The sequence below is a fragment of the Theobroma cacao genome, chromosome 6, assembly GCF_000208745.1.
Source record: "Theobroma cacao cultivar B97-61/B2 chromosome 6, Criollo_cocoa_genome_V2, whole genome shotgun sequence".
In the NCBI taxonomy this organism is placed as follows: Eukaryota; Viridiplantae; Streptophyta; class Magnoliopsida; order Malvales; family Malvaceae; genus Theobroma; species Theobroma cacao.
In genome coordinates, this window is record NC_030855.1 from 24,954,770 (window position 1) to 24,978,162 (window position 23,393).

Here is a 23,393-nt window from a genome sequence, read left to right on the forward strand (position 1 = left end):
GCAGTCCTTTTTTTTTTTTTTTTTGTTATAATTTATAATTTTATTTTAATATATAGTTTTTGATAGAAAAAATATTAGAATAAAAGAAATGAGTAAACGTTGAAGTGAAAGAAGTAAATAAAAGTTAGTGCATGTCAGCTTTTGATAAAAGGACAAAAACTAAAACAACTAGTAAGTAAATGAACAAAAAGGTAGCACATGTCAAACCTTCGTTTCTCCCCTTATTTATTAGCAGCACAAGCTACGTTTCTTGTCTCTTTTTTTTTTTAATGTATATGACTTGACTTTTTGTAGTGTTTTTGATTTTAGTGCTACTTTAAAACTTGCGGCACAAACTCAAATATAAAAGAGAACTTTGGAAACAGTGCTTTTGTTTTAACCTTAAGGAACGCCATAGCTTTTATTTTACTTGGTTTTGGTACTAAAGCTTTTGGCTTGTGGGGCACCTTTGTTTTGGAGCTTTCTTTTGACCTCGTGACTTGCCGCGAGCTATTTCTATTGGAGCTCGCGGCATATACCGCTAGTTATTTTTTTTAAAGCTCACAGTTATGTCGCGAGTTATTATTATTATTATTTTATTATTTTTATTTAAAGTTATAGATTTTTTTAAAATTTTATTTATTTATTATATATATTTATATTGCATATATAAAAATAATAATATCAAAATTTATAATTTTGATAAGTTTTATTATTTTACTTTGTGATTGTAATTTTTTTCATGCATAATAAATAAGTAAAAATAAAAAATTATTACGTATGTATACTTATCTTTTTTTTCATAATCATGTTTGTAGGTAGCTTTTTCCATCATCCTCTATGCCTAAGACGTGTGTCCCTCTCAAGATCAATTATGGTGAGCTTGGAAGGGCTGCAACAAGGAAGAAAACCACTGCACATAAAAAGAAGAATACTAATTTTAAATTAGTTGCTCTTAAGAAAATTAGAGTAGGAAAGAGTGGTGAAGTTCCTCCTGTTCCTGAAAATTGGGAAGATGAAATTATTAGAGAAAAAGGAGAAGATCGTTTTTGGGAAGAGGTTCGTGCCAGACAAGTTGATGAACATCCCTCTGAGCCCATTGGATATGATTGGAATCGTCTATGCTCAGAAGCGCCTCCGCATAAAAGAAGTGGTATTCCAAGACTATCTATTTTAAAGTTCAGATTTGAACGTGGTGAGTTTCCCATTTTTGCTACCAAGCCAGGCTCTAATTCTCAATTTGTTCATGGTTGGAATGAGTGGGTAAATAACGTGTTGAAGAATCCTTCTTATGTTAAACTTCTCTCTTCTGCTGGGATACTTGATGCTATACGTATCACTTCCAAGCTCAATATTCGTAGAGAAAAAAGGATAGATGTGTGGCGTGCTATTTTTGCGAGGTGGAGCACGTTTTCTCATACTATGACTACTGCATGGGGAGAATTTACCTTCACTCTGGAAGATGTATGTGTTCTTTTGGAACTTCCTTGCATAGGAAATGATGATTTTCACTCTATTAAGCTTTCTGAAGAAGAGGTATGTACTCGAGACTTTTTCTTCGATCTACTTAAGAGTCTGAGTAAAACTTCGAAGGTTGCATGATTCTCCAATTGGATAGGGATTTTTTATAAAAAGTTCAATGCTAAGGGAATTGAGATTGGTTCTCCTGAGTACCCAGACCATAAGCATGAGTTGGTGGCTTTAGTAATCTTTTGGTTGGCAGGACACATACTCTCAAGGTGTCCAGATGATGGTATCTCTCCAGCATTTTTTCCTTTACCAATAAAAATTGTTAAGAGAATGTGTTTTCCTCTTACTCCACTATATTTAGGATCACTATATAAAATATTAGACTTGTTCCAACTCAAAACTGTTGAGTCAGCTGGGCGTTACAAAGTTTTGACTTATGTGGATCATTCCTTCATTCAGATGTGCCTATGGGAAAGGTTTGGTACTTGTGCTCCCGTGCCTAATGCATATCCTTTTGCATCCTTTTCTATGAATAACCCTTTATCCAGGAATAACTACAGAGCTTGGGCATGGCATGATCGACTCCCGAGAGGTAATGTTCTTGAAGTGATGGATGTGACAAAAGAATTCAATCCCGGACCTTATGTGCAGCCCATAAATGGATTTGGTGATCTTGAAATTTATTATGATCGCCACCCTCTACAGTCTAGAAGAATGAGTTCACAAGGTATTAACTTTTGTGTATGGGTTCACAGTTCCCAATTACCATTTATGATTGAGAGTTCCAATTCAAGTGGAGATAGAAATATTATTTCTGTTGAGGTATACTCTCTTTTTGGGTTTGACCAATCAGTTCCGCCTAACTCTTCTTCAACTATAAGTTTTTCTTCTTGTGTGTCTTCATTCCTTATGGCAGGACTTCAACTCCGTTTAGATAAACTTAAGAGTTGTACTGTCTCAGCTTTTGATAGAGTTGGTATCCACACTTCTGGATGGTTTGCTTATTGGATGGAGTGTATTGAAGAATGGGGATCTTTTATTATGCCTTTGACTAATCCTAGAGCTTGTCTCTACACTCCTTCTATAAGTAACCCCAATGTATCCTTATGCTTGATTTCTCTCAAAAAGAAAAGAAATGTAAATGAAGAAGAAGATAATGCTCCTTATGCTCTTACTCATCAAACAAAACATGTGCATCGAAAAGTAAGTTTATCCTTTACTTCTTCTTTTACTTTTTTTTTTTAAATTCATTTCCTCATCATACTTTTTTTTTTTTAGAGAGAAACAACTGCGAGAGTAGAACTTAACTCGATTGAAGAGGAAGAGACTTTTTAAGCTGAGACCGAGGAAGAATCATGTGACTCTAAACGTAGTAATGAATCTGATGATGAATCAATTGATGTTGATAAAGTTGAAGTTGAGGGTGAGCCAACCCCTTTTGATGATTTCATTGATTTGGATGCTTTATTTCCAAATCATGTTCAGAACTCTACCATGAACCAAGTATAAACATATTACTATGTTACTCCGGTTGATGTTGTTTCATTCCCTTTTTTTTTTGTTAAATTAAGATTGTTCTTGCTCCGCAGGCTATTCGAGACGAGGTTGTTCTTGATACTGAGACTATTCTTGCTGTTGAAGTTGTTCTTGAGTCTACTCCAAATGTTGAGGTTATTCATGATGTTGGAGTTGATACTGATGATGTTAGAGCTATTCCAATGACTCCTCATGCTTCTTCCTCCCCAGTGCCAAAACACAGAGATGCAAGTAGTGCTTCTGGCACTCAAGTAGCACATACTGAACAAAGTGGTAAGAAAGTTGACTTCCATGGCTTTCAAGTTTCATTGGAGTAAGTGGCATACTTGGAGCATGTTTTCAATATAGAGGGAGAGTTTTGGAGTACCTCATTTGTAAAGAACATGGACATCATTTGCTTAATGATGGAAGTGTTGGGTAGAGCTTTAGCCATTTCCCATGCTCCACTAATGAGTACTTCAGTAGAGGAATTGCAACAGATGTTACAGGATTTCGATGATGCTTGTAACTTTGGATTCAAGCTTCAGTGCCTCAGTGATTGTAGATCTAAAGCCAAGATTTTTGTCAACAAGTTTTCCTTGAAGAATGAGTTAGAAGACATTGCAGTGAAGATAGCTTTACTAAAAAAACGTGAAGCTGAAGTACAAAAACAATTAGATGTATTTGTCAATAATAACTCTTCTCTATGGAGTATGTAATTGACTAATCTTTTGCTTTTCCTTTACTCTTTTTGAAAGCCCATTTGAGCTAGTACTACGCTATTGATATATTATATATTTTTTTCTTTTGCAATAATAATAATGCTATACGCTTGTTGCGTATTTATTCACATTTCATATTATTGTATATGGCCAAAAGGGAACTCTCAACTTTACATCAAGGAGATTAACTCTAACTTGATATGAAGGAGATTAATTCAACCCTTAAAATAAGTAAGCATAAGAGTTTGCGACCAATTTGTGAGTAATAAACTAGGGTCAAGAAATGAGCGATAAAGCTTGCGGCCAATAGCATAACATCATTACAGCCAAATTATGAGTGATAAAGCTAGCAGCTGAAATATGAATAATCAATTATGGTCAAAGAATAAGCGATAAAGCTTGCGACCAATAGAAAAATATCATTGCAGCCAAAATATGAGTGGTAAAGCTTGCGGCTGAAGTAAGAATAATGAACTACGGTCAAAGAATGTGCGATAAAGCTTGCGACCAATAGTATAATATAATTACAACCAAAATATAAGCGATAAAGCTAGTAGTTGAATATGAATTTTTTTTAAACGTCAAATTGTAATTCATAAAGCAATGAAGAGTCAAGGTCATAGAAATATCATACATGAGTAGGAAGCAGGTTGTTTGGACCTTATTGTTCTCAATCAATAACTCTCCTACTTGCATTTTTTTTTGGAATATTCCTTTCTGAAAAGAATCTCTTCTTTCTCTACCTCTTCCGTAAATTGCATTCACTATTAAAATATTCCTTCTATCGAAGCTAGTAACTTCTTTTTGTCTGAAAACCGTATTATTGGTTCTTCGTTTTGCTTCCACCAAGGTAGCAAAAGTTGGAAGAGGTAAATTCTGCTAGTGTAGCCTACACTCGTCAAACATTTTTTGAATGCAAGCCGTCACCAACTCCTTCTCATCATGAGACTCTTATATGTCCAACACCCTTTCTCTAAAGTGTTGGATGTATTCTATGAGGTCTTCTCTGGACATTTGATATTCTCTTCCCAAATCAAGGAGATTAACCTTCTCTTGAGTAAAGAAAAAGAACTTCTCCCTATACATTCGCATCAATTGCATTTTCTCCATTTCTTTCATTCCCCCTAGTGTTTGTACCTACAGGTGCACTCTCATAAAGGTGTACAGGTTGGGCTTAAAAAGTGGTGACAGTAAAGGATGCGAGTTGAGATATAGTATCCAGTGGAACTCTCCATCTTTTTCAGTAACAAGAAATTGTAGCGGTAAAAGTTTTACTTAATTCAATCACTTCTCCCCAGTGGAGTCCCCAAAATGTAAAGGGCGTTTTTGTGATAGGGAGAGAAAGCATTGCAAATAAGTAAAAGGATGCGTCGAAGGCGGTAGAGAGGAAGATTGGAACAGTTCTTGAAATACTGAGTGTAGTGGCAGGTAGAATAAAGTAAGAAGAGAATTAAAGAGTAAAACAGAATTAGAGAGAGAAGCTCTCAAGATGAGAATGTGTTAACTCAGAAGGGGAGAGAAGAGCCCCATTAAATGAATTGTGAAGCCCTATATATAGTGCTAAAAGTTACGGTTACTCAAGAATAGGATTTAATGCGCCTAATGAATGACATTATTATGAACATTAATATGAGTAACCGTTACTGTAATTGAATGTAATAAGATTTGTTCTCAAGTAAAAGGTAATAGAAAATAGGTGTACAAGAATAGGTATAAGAGAAGAAGCCGTACGAGAATAGGTACAAAAGAAGAAGCTATACATGAATAGGTGTACAAAAACAAGGTAAGAGGGTGAAACACTTGTACTTTAGGAAAGGGTAAAAAGGAAGACCTCTTAACTACCTCCATATTTGAGCCACTAAGCCAAACTCTCCGAAACATCCCAAGATGAAAGTAACCCATGAATCCTGTCACTTATTTTGAGTTACTTTCATTGTTACCCAAGTGAAGTGGTTATTCTATTCGAAGTAGCTATTCTACTTGTATTAGTTGTTCCATATGGAGTAGTGCTTTACTTATTCTAGTTGTTTTACTTTAAGTAGTACTGCACTTGTTCTAATTGTTTTGCGTGAAGTAGTGCTTCACTTGTTCTAGTTATTCTGCGTGAAGTAGCACTTCACTTGTTCAAGTTGTTCTTTGTACAATATTACGTTGTAACATAATTTTTTAGAGTAATAGTATTAACCAAAATCAAGTATCTACAAACATCAGTGGAGTCTTAGGCATTAATATGAATATACGCCTGATAGAATTTACACATGATCCAAGTCCATTCTTATTTCTTTAGTTGGCAACTCTTCCTATACAAATTTGTTGTACTGATGAAATTTTGCAAAATTCATGACTTTGGATTCAGACTTTTTTGCAGGAAATCTCACCATCTCAGATAGCAGAGTAAACTTCTTGGTCTCAACAAGCTGCTTGGATACCCCATGTATGAAGATAAAGAATAGATAAAATGAAATAACATCTCCCATTGTTTTGTTGAAATAGTGTAGTAATCAATCACCCATTGTTTCATGTATCAAAAAAAGAAAGATGAAGAAATAAAGGAATATATATGCACCCACGAATCAATCATCGAGGCGACAAATTTGAAATTGTAACCTCATTAATAGAACGGTTTCTATCATTTGAAGTGGGCTCAGTTGGTTCTGCAACAACACGTCCAACAGAAAACGCAGGTTCTACTGGTCGAGGAAGTGTAATGGTCTCGCTTCCTAACATGACAACCACAGATGACATGCTGGGTCTGTCTGCTGGGTCTTCTTGCACGCATAATAGCCCAATATGGATGCATTTAAGCACCTCAGCAGCAACACACGACTGCACAAGGAGCTGATCCATTAGCTCCATTCCTTGACCTTTAGACCATAGTTTCCATGCCTACAATTGTTACGTAAAATTAGCATGGCAGAGATTTATCTAATCTTTGAAGAGAAAGTGAGGATAAAAACGTACGAAAGTCAAGAGGCTTTCACCACGCTCTGAAACATGAAAACCGTTATTCCTTTTTCCACTTATGATTTCCAGCAAAAGGACTCCAAAACTGAAAACATCAGATTTGATAGAAAAGAGTCCTTCCATTGCATATTCGGGTGCCATGTATCCACTATTTTAGTTTATAAGAAGTAACGAAAAAAAGATAAAAGATAGAATTAGATGATCCATTGAAAATTTTAGAAACAGAGAATCAATATTGAATATGAACATTCAACATTGTACTATTATGAATCAATTAGATGCCTCAGCGTTCAATTGTTTGCGGCTTGGTTGTAATCAAGAGGGCTGATATGTCAAAAATGCATAATAAAAAAAAAAATTGTCAAACTACAAAAGGTATATAACCCCATAAGCTTAAGAGGCAATGAGTTGGGAAGAATATGTAGACTTACTATGTTCCAACTACTCTATTCGTATTTACTTGATTTTGATCTCCACCAAAAATTCTTGCCATACCAAAGTCTGAAATTTTGGGATTCATCTCATGATCAAGTAAAACATTACTCGCTTTAAGATCTCTGTGGATAATTCTAAGACGAGAATCCTCGTGCAGATACATGACACCTCGAGAGATTCCTTTAATAATGCTGAATCGTTTTGGCCAGGAAAGTTCCACAGCCATGCTCGAATCTGATAACGGGCCACAAAAAAGCAGGGGGGGACCAATTAACTTTTTCACCCTTATTTCATTTACAAAGTAGTGTGGTTAGTTAAAGGTTGAAGGATCAAACCAAACAGGAAAACATCAAGGCTTCTGTTGGGCATGAATTCGTACACCAGCAACTTTTCGTTTTTCTCCAAGCAACATCCTAAGAGCCTCACCAGATTTCTATGCTGTAATTTGGCAATTAACATGACTTCATTCTTGAACTCAAGCAGCCCTTGACCGGAAGTTCTTGAGAGCCTTTTAACTGCAATTGCTTTACCATCTGCTAGTGTACCCTGAAAGAATTTATTAATTTATGTAAAATATCACATGTCGACTGCAAAATGTCTCATGACTCTGAAATATTAACATACTTTGTTTCACTCATATCAATCTCTAATCATGCATTAACTCATATAAAAATTCCTAACCATAATTACCTTGTATACAGGGCCAAATCCACCTTCTCCAAGCTTATTTTCATTACAAAAGTAATTTGTTGCAACGTGTAAAATATCCAATTGAATCGAAGGAAATTCTTGAGATCTCGACACATTTTCTCTGTTAAAATTTTCGCTTGAGTGCTCATCGAGTATACTTCCTTGTACCAAGTCAAGTAATTGAACTTCTTGACTATTTTCGTTATCCTCTGTAATAAAATAAAATGTGATTCGCATAACAATATAACATAAATTTGTAATGCCAAGCCAAGGTTAATCCAATGCCTACCTTGAATGTTTCTCCTCCTCCATATGAAGAAACCACATGCAGAAAAGAGAGCCAGCCCAAGAGTCGCTGATAAACTCGCACCAAGCGGAATCCGGACTGATTTTTTTTGTTTATCTTCTTCTGATTAAGGGAACATATTCTCAATTGAGCTTATTGTTATCCATCAATCATAAGCACCCCTTAAGAGAGTCTTTCTTTACAAGACGACAGTGATAAAGAATGTGCACTTTTGTGTTTGCAAAAAATCACAAAGTGCTTGTGGATTAAATATAACGTTTTTCCTTTTTCATTAATTACTAAAGAAACACAACTGACCATCCGACATTATATTCTTTTTTCTTTCTCTTCAGTGGTAAAAGGAAAAAAATAGAAGTTGTGATAGAGAAAGCGATAGGAAGTGAGACACAGAATTTGCATTGGTTTATATTTAGTATCATGGTTCCACAAGGATGCATGTACAATAAAGAAGCTCTCTCTCATTAAAGAAAAAATGAAAGACATTGAGAAAGTTCAAAAATGAAATAAAAGGAAAGGGAACAGAGTGCCTCTACATCGGAGCTGGGCTAATTAATTGAATTTTTCAAATATTCATAAAAATAACAACAACAATTATATTAAAAAATAAAAATCAACACTTTGAAAATATAAAAACTCTACAAAAAATGAACTGTTTGAGTAAAAAAAATATAAAAACTCAGCACGAGCAAATGCAATTTTTAATACTCTTTTCCTCTCATATATAACATTTGATTTTGACTTCACACAAAATATAAAAAAGTTTTAGTAAAATTTTTACTTTAATTTATTATAAATTTTCTGTCCCAGACTACCTTTAGCTTGAAAAAAGAGAAGAAATTAGGTAGTTATAGTTAAGGGGTAGTAAGGAAAAGTAAATGCGAGTTTTCTTTAACTTTGCAGAGCAGACATTAATTTGTAACAGTTAAAGGCATATAAACTAATATATTTACAAGTCGGAGAGAGCATTAGATAAAAAAAATGATTAATTTGTTAATATGATCTTAAAAGAAATAATTACTCTTTTCATTTCAAATTAAATGTTTATTTTATTATTTTAAGATGTTTTAAAATAATATTTTCTTTTCAAAATTTTAAAAAACAAAACCGTTTTTTTCATTTTTTTATTGAAACTCTAACTTGAAATCCTCTAACTTTTATGTCATCACAAGAGTAAAATTTGTTTAAAGAAAGAAGAAAAATACATCATTTTATCTCTAAAATAGAGTGCCATTTGAAAAATAGACATATAATTAAAAATAGAAGAAGCAGTATAAATGTCATAATAAATTTTTATATTCTGTAGTCTATCCTTACTAACTGGAAATCCTGACCCAGAATTGAAAAAACACGTTGATTGCCTACCTTTCGTTGACTGGGGTGATTGCGGGGGCGGAACAGCAGGTGCAGCATCAAAAAACTTGGCTGACTCAAACCTTAAGTTACAGCTGGGTCTAAGAACCCGGCATCCCATCTGCCCAAAGCAGCAACTCCTAATCCCTTCCGTTACCGCTTCTAGACAATCATTGCAGTCTTGCTCCGATAAATCAGGAGTGCACTGCACAAGAGCGTACCAAATTTGGGCACCCAGAGATGAGTTACCTGTTGCATACTTGAGAAGAGCACCCCTTGCTGCTGCTACCCTACGCAGGTAATCCAACAACACCTGCAGTACACGAAGTATCTCCTCCGGATTACCTGCCACTGCAGACCTTGTGTTCAATAGACAAGCGCCAGGAGAAATTTCCAATCTTTTAGAGATGTTTCTGCTTGAGTAGCGTAACATACAAAACTCAGACCATCCAATGGCCTCTTTGTAGCGATGACAACGCTGCTTCATCTCAGAAACAGTGCCATTGAGACAACTAGTGCAATCATTTAGCTTAACATCTCCCCTACAAAGTGCAATGGCGTTGACTTCGCCAAATTTACTGTGAAAAAACCCATAATTCAATTTTGTAGTAGAGGAGATTTCGTTGAAGAGGCTATTCAGGTTGCGTTCGTAGGCACTATTAGCTGTGTAATTCCCTGTATCCTCTACGCATCTAGACTGGAAGAAAGGATCAACGGCGAAGGTAAGAGTAACAAGGTATGTGAGCACTGGAAAGGAGAAGATCAGAAACAGTATTCGTTTAAATACCGTTATCATTGTCTCTGCTGACCTGCGGTACAAAAAGAAATCGATCAGTAGTACTATCATATTGGAATTCACCTTCTAAACAGTAAATTGTTGAATAATTTTTTAAGGATGATCAGTTAAACGGAATACTACTATAATTTGGGAGAATTTAGAAAATAACAAACCTTTTGTTGTGAAAGCAAGAGTGAGGGCATGCACCAAAAACAAATTACAGAGAAAAATTCAGGGATCTTGAGGTTTAACCCAATATATGCTATCATCCTTCATCAGATTTAGCATAAAATTTTTCAGATATGTTGAAAAAATCAAGCAATGAACAGTGAATTATGTTCGCTAAAGGTGGCTATATTTCGTTGACCAGTCCTACCTTTGACTGACAAACTAAAGAAAGACAAAGTAGTCTATCTTTCCAGGAAACCACACTAGCCAGTTACTCGTATCTTTGTTAATATTATGTCTAGCATTTCGAGAAAACATATTTGAATTCCTTTTTTTTTCTCTTTTTGTTAATTGATTAATTTTGGTAAGCAACATTCTCCGCTTTCTATTACGATAAATGAAAAATCAAAATGAATAAATAATTAAAACGTAATATCAAATATAATAGTATAATTTATTTATATGAAAATGGACTCATGCTTTTTATCATTTAAAAATTATATATTTTTATTTATAACTCTTCGACAATATTATTTTCCTTATATTCAATGTGCGTATTTTTTTTTAATTTTAAAAACAAAAAAAGATAACAAAAGTAACAAATAGACATGTCAAAATGGACCTAGCTCATTGAGTTGGCTCATTTTTTGTTGAATATGAGGTGGGTTAGGTTTGAAAATTTAAACTCATATTAAAATCAGGTCTACATGGGCCAGCCCATCATATCAGTGGGCTGGAGTGGGTTAGGCAGGCCAGCCCTATGGGTCAGAAAAATATAATTTTAATTAATTTAATAATTTTATCTATTTAACTACATAAAATTAATAATTTAGTTACTAATTGTATTACTTATTTTATATATCTCAATATCTTCAATCTTTACTTGGCAAATTAATAATTTTACTTTAGATTAAAATTTATTATCTCTTTTTTTTTTATGACAATGAATATTAGATGATAAATTGATAATGATTCAGATCTTGAGACATCATTACTATTTAAATAAGATTTAAATATTTTGCTTGAGGATGAGGATTGGGGAGGATATAAATGAGTCTTGAAGTTTCTATTATTTGGTTATATACTTATATTTATGAGATGGTAGTTTGTGTTAAAGATTTAAATTTTATTTATATAATTTATTTGTTTATTTATATTTGGTGTAATTTATTTGTTTATAACATGTTTTTATTATTCAATTTATGGATTAAATCATAGAATAATTTTATTGATAGAAAATTTGTTAGGTAAAATTATAAAAATAATTTTTTTAAAAAGAAAATAGGCTTGCTCAACCCAACCTATGGACTAGTAAGAGGTGGGCTGAACTGAGGTTTTGATGACTCATGTAAAAAATGAGCTAGCCCGACCCAACTAATAGTTGAACATTCTACCCAACCATGTAATCGTAAAAATGAGAAAGTGCTGGGAATTTCTAACATGAAATTTCCTTGAATTGCATGGGCGTGATGCCAATAGTTGAACATTCTACCCAATTTTTTTTTTCCAAGCCAATCAAAGATTTCATTAGAATTAATTAATACGTACCAAAAAAAAAAAGCCTAAAGACCATAGGTACAACAACTGCAAGCGACAGATGAAAAGCACTCTCTGTTGCAAAGAACATAAACAAAAGAATATGAAATGTAAACAAAAATAAATAAAAAATAAAACACATAAATTACTTCATCTTCAAAATTAATGACTACGGTCATAAATTTTTTTATCAAGAATTTTACTAACGAATAATCTAAAATTAATTATTGTTATGACTATATATTTATAATAATAATTATTATATATTAATGCACGTGACAATATTTTTAAAAAATAGTACCTTAATAAACGCACTTAATTTGAACCAAAAGATATAGATAAGATCAAACCTTATGAAGATATAGTATATTCTTGAATGTGCTACCCACATAAATTAGAAGGAAGTTGACGAAAATGCTCCTCCTTGTTTTTAGATGTTAGAGAACAGTCATATTTTGTCTTCTAAAGTGAAGCACGAAGAAGTGATACCTCGCTTGCCCAAAGACTTTTATCTTCCTTGTGGGCTCATGGATCATGACATGATGTTTTTTTTTTTTTTTTGTATTTCTCTTCTTTTCCATTGTTGATTATGAAATTTAATTGGAACAAGCTTTTCTGATTACATTTTGAACTTAGATTGCTCTGTGTGCTTTCTGTTTGAAAGTCAGTGCTCCTTACAGGCTATGTTAATTTAATCTCATTGGAGTCTTAGGCATGTAAGTATATGCTTAATACAATTTACCTAGCTAGTGCCTCTTGGGCAAGAAGTGAAGGCGGGAGAAAGCCCATGATCCAGGTCCATTCTTATTTCTTTAGTTGGCATCTCGCCTTATGCAAATTTGTTGTGCTGATGAAATTGTTGCAAAATTCATGACATTGGATTCAGAATTTTCTTTTTTGTTGGAAAGCTCACTATCTCAGAGAGCATAATAAGCTTCTTGGTCTCAACAAGCTGTTTGGATCCTCATCTATGAAGATAAAGAATAGATAAGATGTAATATCATGTTCCATTGTTTTGTTGAAATAGTGTAGTAATTTTATGGATACATCCACTAATCAATCATCGAGGTGACAATTTTGAAATTGTAACGTCATTAACAGAACAGATTATATCATTTGAAGTGGGTTGAGTTGGTTCTGCAATAACTCTACCAACAAAAAATGCAGGTACTGTTGGTCGAGGAAGTCTTATGGTCTCGCTTTCCAAAATGACAATCACAGATGTCATGCTAGGTCTGACTGCTGGGTCTTCTTGCACGCATAATAGCCCAATATGGATGCATTTAAGCACCTCAGCGGCCACACATGACTGCGCCAGGTGCCGATCCAAAAGCTCCATTCCTTGACCTTTAGACCATAGTTTCCATGCCTACAATTGTTACTTAAAATTAGCATGACGGATTCATCTAATCTTTGAAGAGAAAAAGAGGATAAAAACGTACAAAAGTCAGGAGGCTTTCACCGTGCTCTGAAACATGAAAACCATTGTTCTTTTGTCCACTTATGATCTCCAGCAAAAGGACTCCAAAACTAAAAACATCAGACTTGATAGAAAAAAGTCCTTCCCTTGCATATTCAGGTGCCATGTATCCACTGTTTCAGTTCATATAAAGCAATGAAAATAAGATAAAATATAGAATTAGATGATCCATAGAAAATTTTAGAAACAGAGAATCAATATTAAATATGAACATTCAACATTGTACTATTATGAATCAATTAGATGCCTCAGTGTTGAACTGTGTGTGGCTTGGTTGTAATTAAGAAAGATGATATGTCAAAAAAAAATCCTTGAAAGATATTGACAAAAATTCAAAAAGGAAATTAAAGAAAAGGGAAGATAGAGTGCCCCTAAATTGAAGGCGGGCTAATTAATTGTATTTTGCATATATTCATAAACATAAGAACAATGATGATATTAATTGAAGGAGTGATTACAAGAGGGATGATATGTCAAAAATGAATAATAAAAAAAATTGTCAAACTAGAAAAGGTATGTAACCCCATAAGCTTAAGAGGCAATGAGTTGGGAAGAAGATGAAGACTTACCGTGTTCCAACTAATCTACTTGTATTTGCTTGATTTTGATCTCCATCAAAAATTCTTGCCATGCCAAAGTCTGAAATTTTGGGATTCATCTCATGATCAAGTAAAACATTACTTGCTTTAAGATCTCTATGGATAATTCTAAGACGAGAATCCTCATGCAAATACATGATACCTCGAGCAATTCCTTTTATAATATTAAATCGTTTTTGCCAAGACAATTGCGCAGCCATACTTGGATCTGATGAAGGCCCAAAAAGAAAAAAATGAACAGCAAAAACAATGACAAGTTAACTTTTTCACCTTTATTTCATTTACAGGACTGTGTTGTTAGTCAAAGGTTCAAGGTTGAAGAATCAAACCAAACAGGAAAACGTCAAGGCTTCTGTTGGGCATGAATTCATATACCAGCAACTTTTCGTTTTTCTCCAAGCAGCATCCTAAGAGCCTCACTAGATTTCTATGTTGTAATCTAGCAATTGACATGACTTCATTCTTGAACTCAAGCAGCCCTTGGTGAGAAGTTCTTGAGAGCCTTTTGACTGCAATTTCTTTACCATCTGCTAGTGTACCCTGGTAGAATTTATTAAGTTATGTAACATACCACAATTCAACTGAAAAATGTCTCCAGACTATGAAATATTAACATACTTCCTTCACTCGTATCAGGTTCATATCATATTACACAAGTAACTTATGCATCAAACATTAAATAGTACTAAAATTCCTAACCTAGTTACCTTGTAAACAGGGCCAAATCCACCCTTCCCTAGCTTATTTTCATCAGAAAAGTGATTTGTCGCTGCATGTAAAATATGCAATTGAAATGAAGGAATTAGCTTCTGAGATCCTGCCCCTTTTTCTCCGCTAGAATCCTCGCTTGTATGCTCATTGCGAAATCTTCCCTCTACCAAGTCAAGTAATTGAACTTCTTGGCTAATTTCTTTATCCTCTGTAATAAAACATAATGTAGTTGGCATAACAATATTACACTAATTTGTAATGCCGGACAGGATTAAGCCCGTGCATACCTTGAATGTTTCTCCTCCTCCATATGAAGAAACCACCGGCAGAAAATAGAGCTAGCCCAAGAGTTGCTGATAAACTCGCACCAAGCGGAATCCAGATTGATTTTTTTGCTTTCTTTTCATCTGATTAAGGGGGGCACATATTCTCAAGTCAACTCATTGTAATCCTCATGAATATAGGAACAAAGTAGTTTGATAAGAAGGTAGTTTTCAATCCATTGCCGAGCAAAAAAGTTTTCAATCCATTATTTTTTAATACATCTTTAATCATTATTTATGAGTATAAGTTCCACAAGTCAATAGGTGCATCTATAAAAAAATTCTTGAAAGACAATGACAAAATTCAAAAAGGAAATCAAAGAAAAGGGAAAGATAGAGTGCCCCTAAATTGAAGGTGGGCTAATTAATTGTACTTTGCATATATTCATAAACATAAGAACAATGATGATATTAATATGAACGTGGGTAACAATAATCTTTTAGTGTTTAAGTTGAATTTAGACTTTAATTTATTAAAATATTTCTTTTCTAAACTGTCCTTAGCGTGAAAAGGAGCAAACTAAAGAAATCAGTTATTTATAGTTAAGGGATAATAAGGGACTTTGTTTTTCTTTTTTGGATAAGCCAAGTCATTGTATTGATAAAAAGGAAAAGAAAGAATGATTTTTCTTTGACTTTTTCAAATGAAACATTTACAAGACAAGTTAAATGAAAGCAAGAGAGAGGGCATAAATGAAAAAAAAAATTATTATAAAGAAAAATTCAGCTATCTTGAAAAATCAAGCATGAAAAACAAAACCAATCACTGTTTTTGGTAATTTGATTATTTTTGCTGAGTGAAATTAATTTTCCACAATCTAGAGATTCAAGATGTGAAAACAACGAATTATGATGAGCTTCAAGGAGTGATTTTTTTATTTTTTTGAAAAGTGGTTGATTTATATATCTCAATTCAAAGAGTGCCCCTAACCAAAACTTAGTGGACAACCAGCATCAATTCAAGGAGTGATTGTAAAATGGAAAACCATAGGAATTTCCTCAAATTACATGCATTGGTACCGATAGTTGAACATTCTATCTAATGATCAATACTAATAAATATATGAAATGCAAACATTCTTTATTATATGTACTTAAAATAATTGATTAATTATATTTGATTCCACTACTTTACCTTGAGGCTCCGCTGTGATCCGGTAAAAAGGGTACAATTCATATCTGATGTTACAGCTCTGAAGCATAACGCTGCCTCCTTGTTTTCCAAGGCAGCATATTGGAAGATAAGAAATAGCTGTTCGAAGGCAGTTATAACAACTGGACACAGATAAATCCGTTGTGCATTGAGCCAGTGTGTAAAGCTTTGGGAAACTATTGAAATCGGCTTCTTCAGTAGCAAACTTTCGTCCTGACTGATCATTAGCAGCCTGCCCCGCTATTCCTTTCGTCGTGTTTTCAAGCAACGCCATGAATCCGTCTGGTGTTGAAACATTACTGGTATTGGACGTATACAGAACAAATTCCATTTTCCACTGGGAGAAGAAAGACCGGTCGGAGTAACGTATGGTGCACTCGTCGTAGACAATCAAAGCCGTTTTCTGGTCGGGGCAAAGAAGAACTATCTCGCCGGCAGCCGTGTTAACGCATTCTTGACAGATATCTTGGGTGACATCACCACGGCAAAGAAAGAGGCCATAAACAATATCCGAAGGGTCTTGGCCAACCTCGAGGTTGTAGAATCCACTTTCAACAGTAGAGTTGGATTGAAGAGATGATAGAATGAAATTGAGGTTTCTCTGATAAGTGCTATTCCGAGTGTAAGTAGTTGTACCTGCAGATGGGCAGTTGGCATATAAGAAATTAACTGCTGCTTCACTGTTCAGACAGGACAAGCAAAGGAAGATGTAAAATGAAAGGGTCATGGATATATGAAACGAAACCATGGTGATGATCAGCTCTTGCTATTTTTTAAGAGTATTGGAAAGGGGTTTAAATAAGCACTTGCTTCTTCTGGGTGAATAAACTTCAAGAACATACATACGTAGTTGGTGGCTAATTTTACTATAAATCATTCATAAACTGTTGAGAAAATAATAATCTCTATTTATAAAAATAAGCAAATAAAATAACAAGAGGTTAATGAATAGTAGAATTAATTAGGCTTTTCAAAAAAAAATTAGTAGCATTAATTTGGCTTAATTATAAGAAAAGGGCAAGTTAACACCATTGAATTAATGCAGAAGACTTTGAATTTTATGCCCACAATCGGGTGGAAATGTCAAGGACGCGTAATGCTTGTTCAAAATAAAGACAGGGAAAGAGAATATGGTCAATTGTTAACTCAGTCAGAGTAGTACCCAGCGTAGGCAGGGAGATTAATTCATTAGTGACGAGTCTCATGTCTTTCGATTAGTATTAGCACCTTTTATTGTTTTAACTGACATAAGATATTTGTTGAGGCACTTGAAATAAATCTTTAGAACAATTCAGTGTTGTAAATATTTCCTCTGTCTTCAATAATTATATCGCCTCAACTCCATACTTGGACAATTTTCTATACCATCTTAGTTCCTTTTGACAAGCAATTAATCTTCCTATTCAGCAAATCCTGACACAAAATCATCCAATCTCCATTGGAGGAGCACTGTCCATTTAAATGCAAAAGCTCTGAAAATCATAGCTCCAACGAGCTTGTAAGAAGCACAAGCAGCATAAACCCTGTACTTCGCAGGCAGGGCAATGGATTGCTCACGGCAGTTTTTCTTCTCTTCTTTAATTGTTACATTCCTTCTTAGTCTTACCGTTGCCCAACAACAGCTTCTCTACTATTTCTGTTTAGACACAAGTGGCAGTTTCACCAGAAGCAGCACTTACGAGGCAAACCTCAATCGCGTGCTGTCATCTTTCTCCTCGAACACAGCAAATGATTATGGGTTCTACAATATCTCATCTGGCCAAGGCTCCGAGGGAGCTAACGCAATCGCACTTTGCAGAGGAGATGTTAATTCGGGTGGTTGCCTCGACTGCATCAATAACGCAGCCACTGAGCTCAGAAATCTCTGTTCCAACGAGAAAGAAGCAATTATCTGGTATGAAAATTGCTTGTTGCGCTACACAAATCGCTCCATCTTTGGTGTTGCGGAAACCAATCCTTCTTTCTACATGTGGAATGTAAACAACGTCACGGATCTGGATGCTTTTAATCAGGCCCTGATTGCTTTGATGGATAACCTAAGCACAAACGCTTCATCAGGCACTTCCCTTCGCAAGTTTGCAACGGGTAGTGCAGAAGTTACAGCTGCCCAAACAATATATGCACTTGTTCAATGCACTCCGGATTTGACCCGGCCCGCATGCAGCTCTTGCTTGTCTCAGGCTATTGCACTGCTTCCGAGTTGCTGTAATAGTAAACAAGGAGGCATGGTATTTGGGCCTAGCTGCAATTTAAGATTTGATATTAAACGCTTCTATAATCTTGCTACTGCTGATGCACCATTACCACCGCCATCAGCACCACAATCCCCACCTTCTCCCCCGAGCTCGAAACGTACAAGAGGTACCGTGTCTGGTTTGTTTTGTTTTGTTTCTTTGATAGGGTACAGCCAAAACTCAAGTTTTTGTTTAGGGCCTGTTTCTTTTGAGGTTGGTGCCAATTTCTTTTTGAGCGGCTTCTTTTTTGCAGTGGTACAGTTCAGCTCTTTCAAAGCTAGCTTTTATGCCAAAATGGGTCTTTCACCATTACTGTTTAAGACTCCCCATGGCATTCTAGCTTTTCTCATTAATAAAACACCAACTTTCAAAAAAAAAAAGTTTAACAGTTGTTTTCTTTTCCCCAGCCATATGTCTTACTGCAGAAAGTGCAATTTGGTGTGCACTGACTGGATTCAAGAATTTCTCTATCTTGAAAATTTTCTTCTCGTAGAAAACAGGGGAAGAGGGTTTCTCCAAATTAATTAATGAAAGGATACTTTCATGCCCTTTTGCTGATGCAATTGCTAGAGTAGTACCAAAGTTCACTATTTCAGCACTCGTACGGGAAGTTCATTTTTTGAATTTTGCAGGAAAAATGAGTAATTCATATCGAACTATTATCATCATAACCGTCCCGGCTGCTGCTTTTGCGGTACTTCTCATCTCCAGCTGCATCTTCTTTTTAAGGGTGAAAAAGTCAAAGGCGAAAGCTGAAAGTAAGTAAAATAATCAGTTTATTGGGTTTTATTTTTATTTTTTTGTTTACTTGTTCTTTTCCTTTTGAAACCTTGTTGAATGAATTTAGTTTGTGATGAAATCGGAAGTGCAGAGTCCTTGCAATATGATTTCAGCACCATTAGAGCTGCAACAGATGACTTTTCTGACACAAATAAGCTCGGACAAGGTGGATTTGGTACAGTTTATAAGGTAAGATACAAACGATCGTTCATAAGAAATAAAAATGAAAGGTATTGCATCAAACAATAAGTTCAATTAGCATATACATGATTCAATCTGGTATCTTCTCAGGGCACAATTGCCAGTGGAGAATTGATAGCAGTAAAAAGGCTGACTACAGATTCTGGACAAGGAGATCTAGAATTCAAAAACGAGGTTCAGTTAGTGACCAAGCTTCAGCACAAGAATTTGGTTAGGCTCCAAGGTTTCTGCCTGGAAGGAAATGAAAGGCTACTCATCTATGAGTTTGTGCCTAACGCAAGTCTGGATCAATTCTTATTTGGTACGTTATATCAGTGTATTGTACAAGCATAAACTAACACTCTAACATCCTCAAGATATTGTTTCACTAATTCGGATTTATGGTGATGCAGATCCAGTTAGGCGTGCATATTTGGACTGGGAAAGACGACAAAAAATCATTGGAGGCATTGCTCAAGGACTTCTCTACCTTCATGAAGATTCTCGACTCCAAATTATTCATTGTAATCTCAAAGCTAGCAACATCTTATTAGATGCAGAACTAAATCCTAAAATTTCAGATTTTGGCATGGGAAGATTGTGTGCACTTGATCAAACTCAAAGTGTTACTAGTAGAATTGAGGGAACAAAGTAAGTACTAAAATGATCACATTTGTTAAACTGCCCTCCATCATGCAAATAACAAAATCATCAATTAGCTGATACTTGATCCTTAGATAAATCAAATGATTCAAATATTCGATTAGTGATGTGTTTTTTTGTATGGACTTGCAGTGGATACATGGCACCTGAATATGCATTGCATGGTCAATTTTCTATCAAGTCTGATGTTTTTAGTTTTGGTGTACTACTTTTAGAGATTTTATGTGGTCAAAAAAATAGTGCTTTTTGTGTCGGGGAGAATGTAGAAGATCTTCTAAGCTATGTAAGTATTAATATCCTTTGTCCCTTCATACGAGGTTAACTCATTGAAATTTATTCAAAGCATTTCAAGAATGTACTCTTTGATAAGTAACATGAATTGAATCCTGCAGGCCTGGAGAATTTGGAAGGATGGGACAGCATTGAAACTTGTAGATCCCATTTTGTGGGAAGCTTCAAGAACTCAAGTGATGAGATGCATCCACATTGGGCTGCTTTGTGTTCAAGAAAATGCAGCGCAGAGACCAAACATGGCTTCAGTTGTTCTGATGCTTACTAGCGACTCTGTCACTGTCCCACTACCCTCAGAACCTGCATTTTTCGTGCACAGCAACACTCGCAAGACTTAAATTCAGGAGCAACAGAATCCACTCAATCCAGATGACCACATAATTCGATTGTATTTCCTAGTGATGAGCAAGTTGATATCTTAACAATTTATCACAATTTCTTTCTTTTTTTTTTCTTTTGGTATTAGGGGAAGAGGAGAGTTTAATGTTAAACCTCGATTTTCTTAAAATAGATATCAACCGTTAGATAACCTTGATTTTTTTTTTGGTTTTTTTGCTCAGCTTAGATAAGCTTGAATTGTTAATGCTACATAATTATTAATACAAAAAAAAAATAATGGAGGGTTGGACTGCCAAAAAGGACAAGACAATGCTTTCATGGACATAAGTAAAATAATGAATTATTAAGATGAACAATATCAGACAAAACCAAACAAAGTACCTGCCGCTGTCTCAGAAAATGAGGTTTCAATTACTGAGCTGGGATCAAGATAGCAAAGCAGGTCAGATTTGTAAGCATTTTTGTGTAAAAATTCAGTATCTGTCACAATTTCCTCTCTCTGCAGATTGAGCTGATTACACTTGGACCATCCTTTTCACGTGTTGAATATTCAGGGGTTAATCAAATCTCTATGTAATAAATTTCTTTTCGTTTCATTTTTGAGGTGTTTGGATTGTATATTAAGTAGTTCAATACCTGTCGGTCAACAGATTAGGCTGATTTTTGACTAATTAATATTAACTACCACCAAGAATTACCCAGCTCTCACGAATAATCTGACCATATTGTAAGTTGCACACCAGCTTGTGCTTATCCAAAGCAACCAAACAAACAAGAAAAGAACTTGAAATCTTCTACATTTGACTAGCAATTTGGTAGATTTTCTATTTTGATTTCAAAAAAAAAATATTATTGATTTTGACACTGCATTATAATCCAGAAGGAAATAAGCAAAATTTTCTTTGTTCTTTTCTTTTTCATACAGAAGGAAATAAACTTGAAGTTTTATATGTAGCTTTTACTCGCTGTTTGCTTTGAAGATTCTTTCTCCTTTTGTTGAGTGGAATGGAGATGGTTCTTCTAAGAGTGATTTTTGCCAAGTTCAATGGCTAGACAATAAAATAGCATCTTTCAAATATATATATATATATATATATATATGGCTTTTACTCTTCTACCACTTCCGTATCAATCAACTACTCTTTTCTTTATTACTTTTTCATTCTGAATCTTCTTTTGATCTTTACAAGGAAGAAATTTATGATTACCCTAAATTAAATTTTCATAAAAAAAAGGGGCAGGTTAACGCCATTCAATTAACGCAAAAGACTTTGAATTTTATAAAAATAAGCAATTAAAATAACAAGAGGTTAATTTATAGTAGTATTAATTAGTCTTAATTAAAATAATTGCACATGCTACTTTCTTTGTCACTAGCAGTGGAGAGAGAAAATAGAGGCTTTCGTTCAGTGGACTGACCCTACGTTCAGATGCAACAATGGACCATGTCGACGGATCTTTGAGAGTAGGTGCTGGATTTATTATAAGAAGACCGAATGGTGATTTTCTTTGTGCTGCTGGAAGGAAAATACAGTTTTGTGCAAGTGTGGAGGAAGCTGAGTTGAGGGCTTTGGTTTGGGCGTTGAGTTTTTGTGTTAAAAAACAAATTACGATTGCTGATATTTATCTGGACAGCCAAGTGGTTACGGGATGGATTAAAAAGCAACAATTTTCTGGAGCTTTGGAACATCTTATTGAGGATTGTGCAATTTTAATGGAAAGAATAAATTGTCAAGCCATTGATTTCTGCCCAAGAGAGTCAAACAGGACAGCACATTCAAAGTCTCTTACATCATGTTAGTAACATGATGAGGTTAATCAAATTCACTTTTCAAACAGAAAAAATCTTAATTATAAAAAAAGAGCAGGTTAACGCCATTGAATTAACGCAGAAGACTTTGAATTTTATAAACATAAGCAAATAAAATAACAAGAGGTTAATGTATAGCGGTATTAATTATGCTTACTTGTAAGAAAAGCGAGCGAGAATATCGTCACTTTTTAACAAGTCAGAGTGGTAGAAGGCAGGGGGATTAGCCTTGTTACCTCCACTGAAGGCTTAAAACTTTTAGACGCTAACCAAGAAAAAACAGGGGAAGCTAATAAATCGTTCGTGTTCTAATGTAAAGCGGTAATATCCAATGCAGCTTTCTCATTATGGTACCTTTTAAATCACAGACCCACGCTGACCTTTAGGAAACCCCGCTCTCCAAGCTTTCTTCCTGTTTCAAAGTTGGTGCTCCTTAGATTGCTCTGTGCGACTGTGCCTCTGTTTGAAAGTTTGTGGTCCTTGCAGGCTATATTAATTTAATCTCATTGGAGTCTTAGGCATCTAAATATATGCTTGATAGAATTTACCTAGTGCCCTTTGGGCAAAAGGTGGAGGCTAGACAAAGCCCATGATCCAGGTCCATTCTAATTTCTTTAGTTGGCAACTCTCCTTATACAAATTTGTTGAGCTGATGAAATTTTTGCAAAATTCATGACAATGGATTCAGATTTTTTTTTTTTTAGGAAAGCTCACTTTCTGAGAGAGCATAGTGGACTCCTCGGTCTCAACAAGCTGTTCTAATCCCCCATCTACGAAGATAAAACGAAATAACATCTCCCATTGTTTTGTTGAAAAAGTGTTGTAATTTTATGGATGTACATTCAAACCAAAAAAAAAAAAAACTGTGAAATTAAAAAAAAAAGAAGAAAGAAAGGAAGATGCACCCACTATTTAA

The 23,393-nt window shown here is 34.7% G+C and overlaps 3 protein-coding genes across 6 annotated transcripts in view; 1 reads left to right on the forward strand and 2 right to left on the reverse strand.

The window, feature by feature from the left end:
* LOC18597069 (cysteine-rich receptor-like protein kinase 10) overlaps window positions 1-14,527 on the reverse strand; it is an 18,134-nt gene extending 3,607 nt beyond the window's left edge. The window contains exons 1-8 of one of the 4 annotated variants that reach the window (XM_018122886.1): window positions 10,384-10,519; window positions 9,445-10,241; window positions 8,065-8,184; window positions 7,776-7,984; window positions 7,421-7,631; window positions 7,082-7,319; window positions 6,648-6,798; window positions 5,914-6,572 (exon numbers count right to left, since the gene is read on the reverse strand). In XM_018122886.1, the coding sequence (XP_017978375.1) occupies window positions 6,264-6,572; window positions 6,648-6,798; window positions 7,082-7,319; window positions 7,421-7,631; window positions 7,776-7,984; window positions 8,065-8,184; window positions 9,445-10,228 (2,022 nt within the window). In that variant the 5' untranslated portion in view covers window positions 10,229-10,241; window positions 10,384-10,519 and the 3' untranslated portion in view covers window positions 5,914-6,263. Of the gene's footprint in view, window positions 1-5,913; window positions 6,573-6,647; window positions 6,799-7,081; window positions 7,320-7,420; window positions 7,632-7,775; window positions 7,985-8,064; window positions 8,185-9,444; window positions 10,242-10,383; window positions 10,520-13,963; window positions 14,202-14,322 lie in introns of those variants that run through there. The other 3 variants (XM_018122888.1, XM_018122887.1, XM_018122889.1) reach the window with 3 other exon arrangements.
* Window positions 14,662-16,907, reverse strand: LOC18597077 (cysteine-rich receptor-like protein kinase 25). The gene is made up of 2 exons (XM_018122870.1): window positions 16,163-16,907; window positions 14,662-14,912 (listed from the first exon to the last, which is right to left on the reverse strand). The coding sequence occupies exons 1-2, from the start codon at window positions 16,905-16,907 to the stop codon at window positions 14,662-14,664; spliced, it is 996 nt and encodes a 331-aa protein (XP_017978359.1).
* On the forward strand, window positions 17,509-20,716 carry LOC18597072 (cysteine-rich receptor-like protein kinase 26). Its single transcript, XM_018122898.1, has 7 exons — window positions 17,509-18,541; window positions 19,047-19,172; window positions 19,286-19,383; window positions 19,486-19,696; window positions 19,788-20,025; window positions 20,170-20,320; window positions 20,430-20,716. The coding sequence occupies exons 1-7, from the start codon at window positions 17,725-17,727 to the stop codon at window positions 20,664-20,666; spliced, it is 1,878 nt and encodes a 625-aa protein (XP_017978387.1). The 5' UTR covers window positions 17,509-17,724; the 3' UTR covers window positions 20,667-20,716.

Bases quoted from the DNA above. Each gene is read 5' to 3' on its own strand.
- LOC18597077 (XM_018122870.1), bottom strand. From the start codon at position 16,907: ATGACCCTTTCATTTTACATCTTCCTTTGCTTGTCCTGTCTGAACAGT. The intron at 14,913-16,162 runs GTAAAGTAGTGG...GTTTTATTACAG, and splicing joins GATCACAGCGGAGCCTCAAG to AGGATAAAGAAATTAGCCAA.
- LOC18597072 (XM_018122898.1), top strand. From the start codon at position 17,725: ATGGATTGCTCACGGCAGTTTTTCTTCTCTTCTTTAATTGTTACATTC. The intron at 19,384-19,485 runs GTAAGATACAAA...GTATCTTCTCAG, and splicing joins GATTTGGTACAGTTTATAAG to GGCACAATTGCCAGTGGAGA. The intron at 20,026-20,169 runs GTAAGTACTAAA...ATGGACTTGCAG, and splicing joins AGTAGAATTGAGGGAACAAA to TGGATACATGGCACCTGAAT.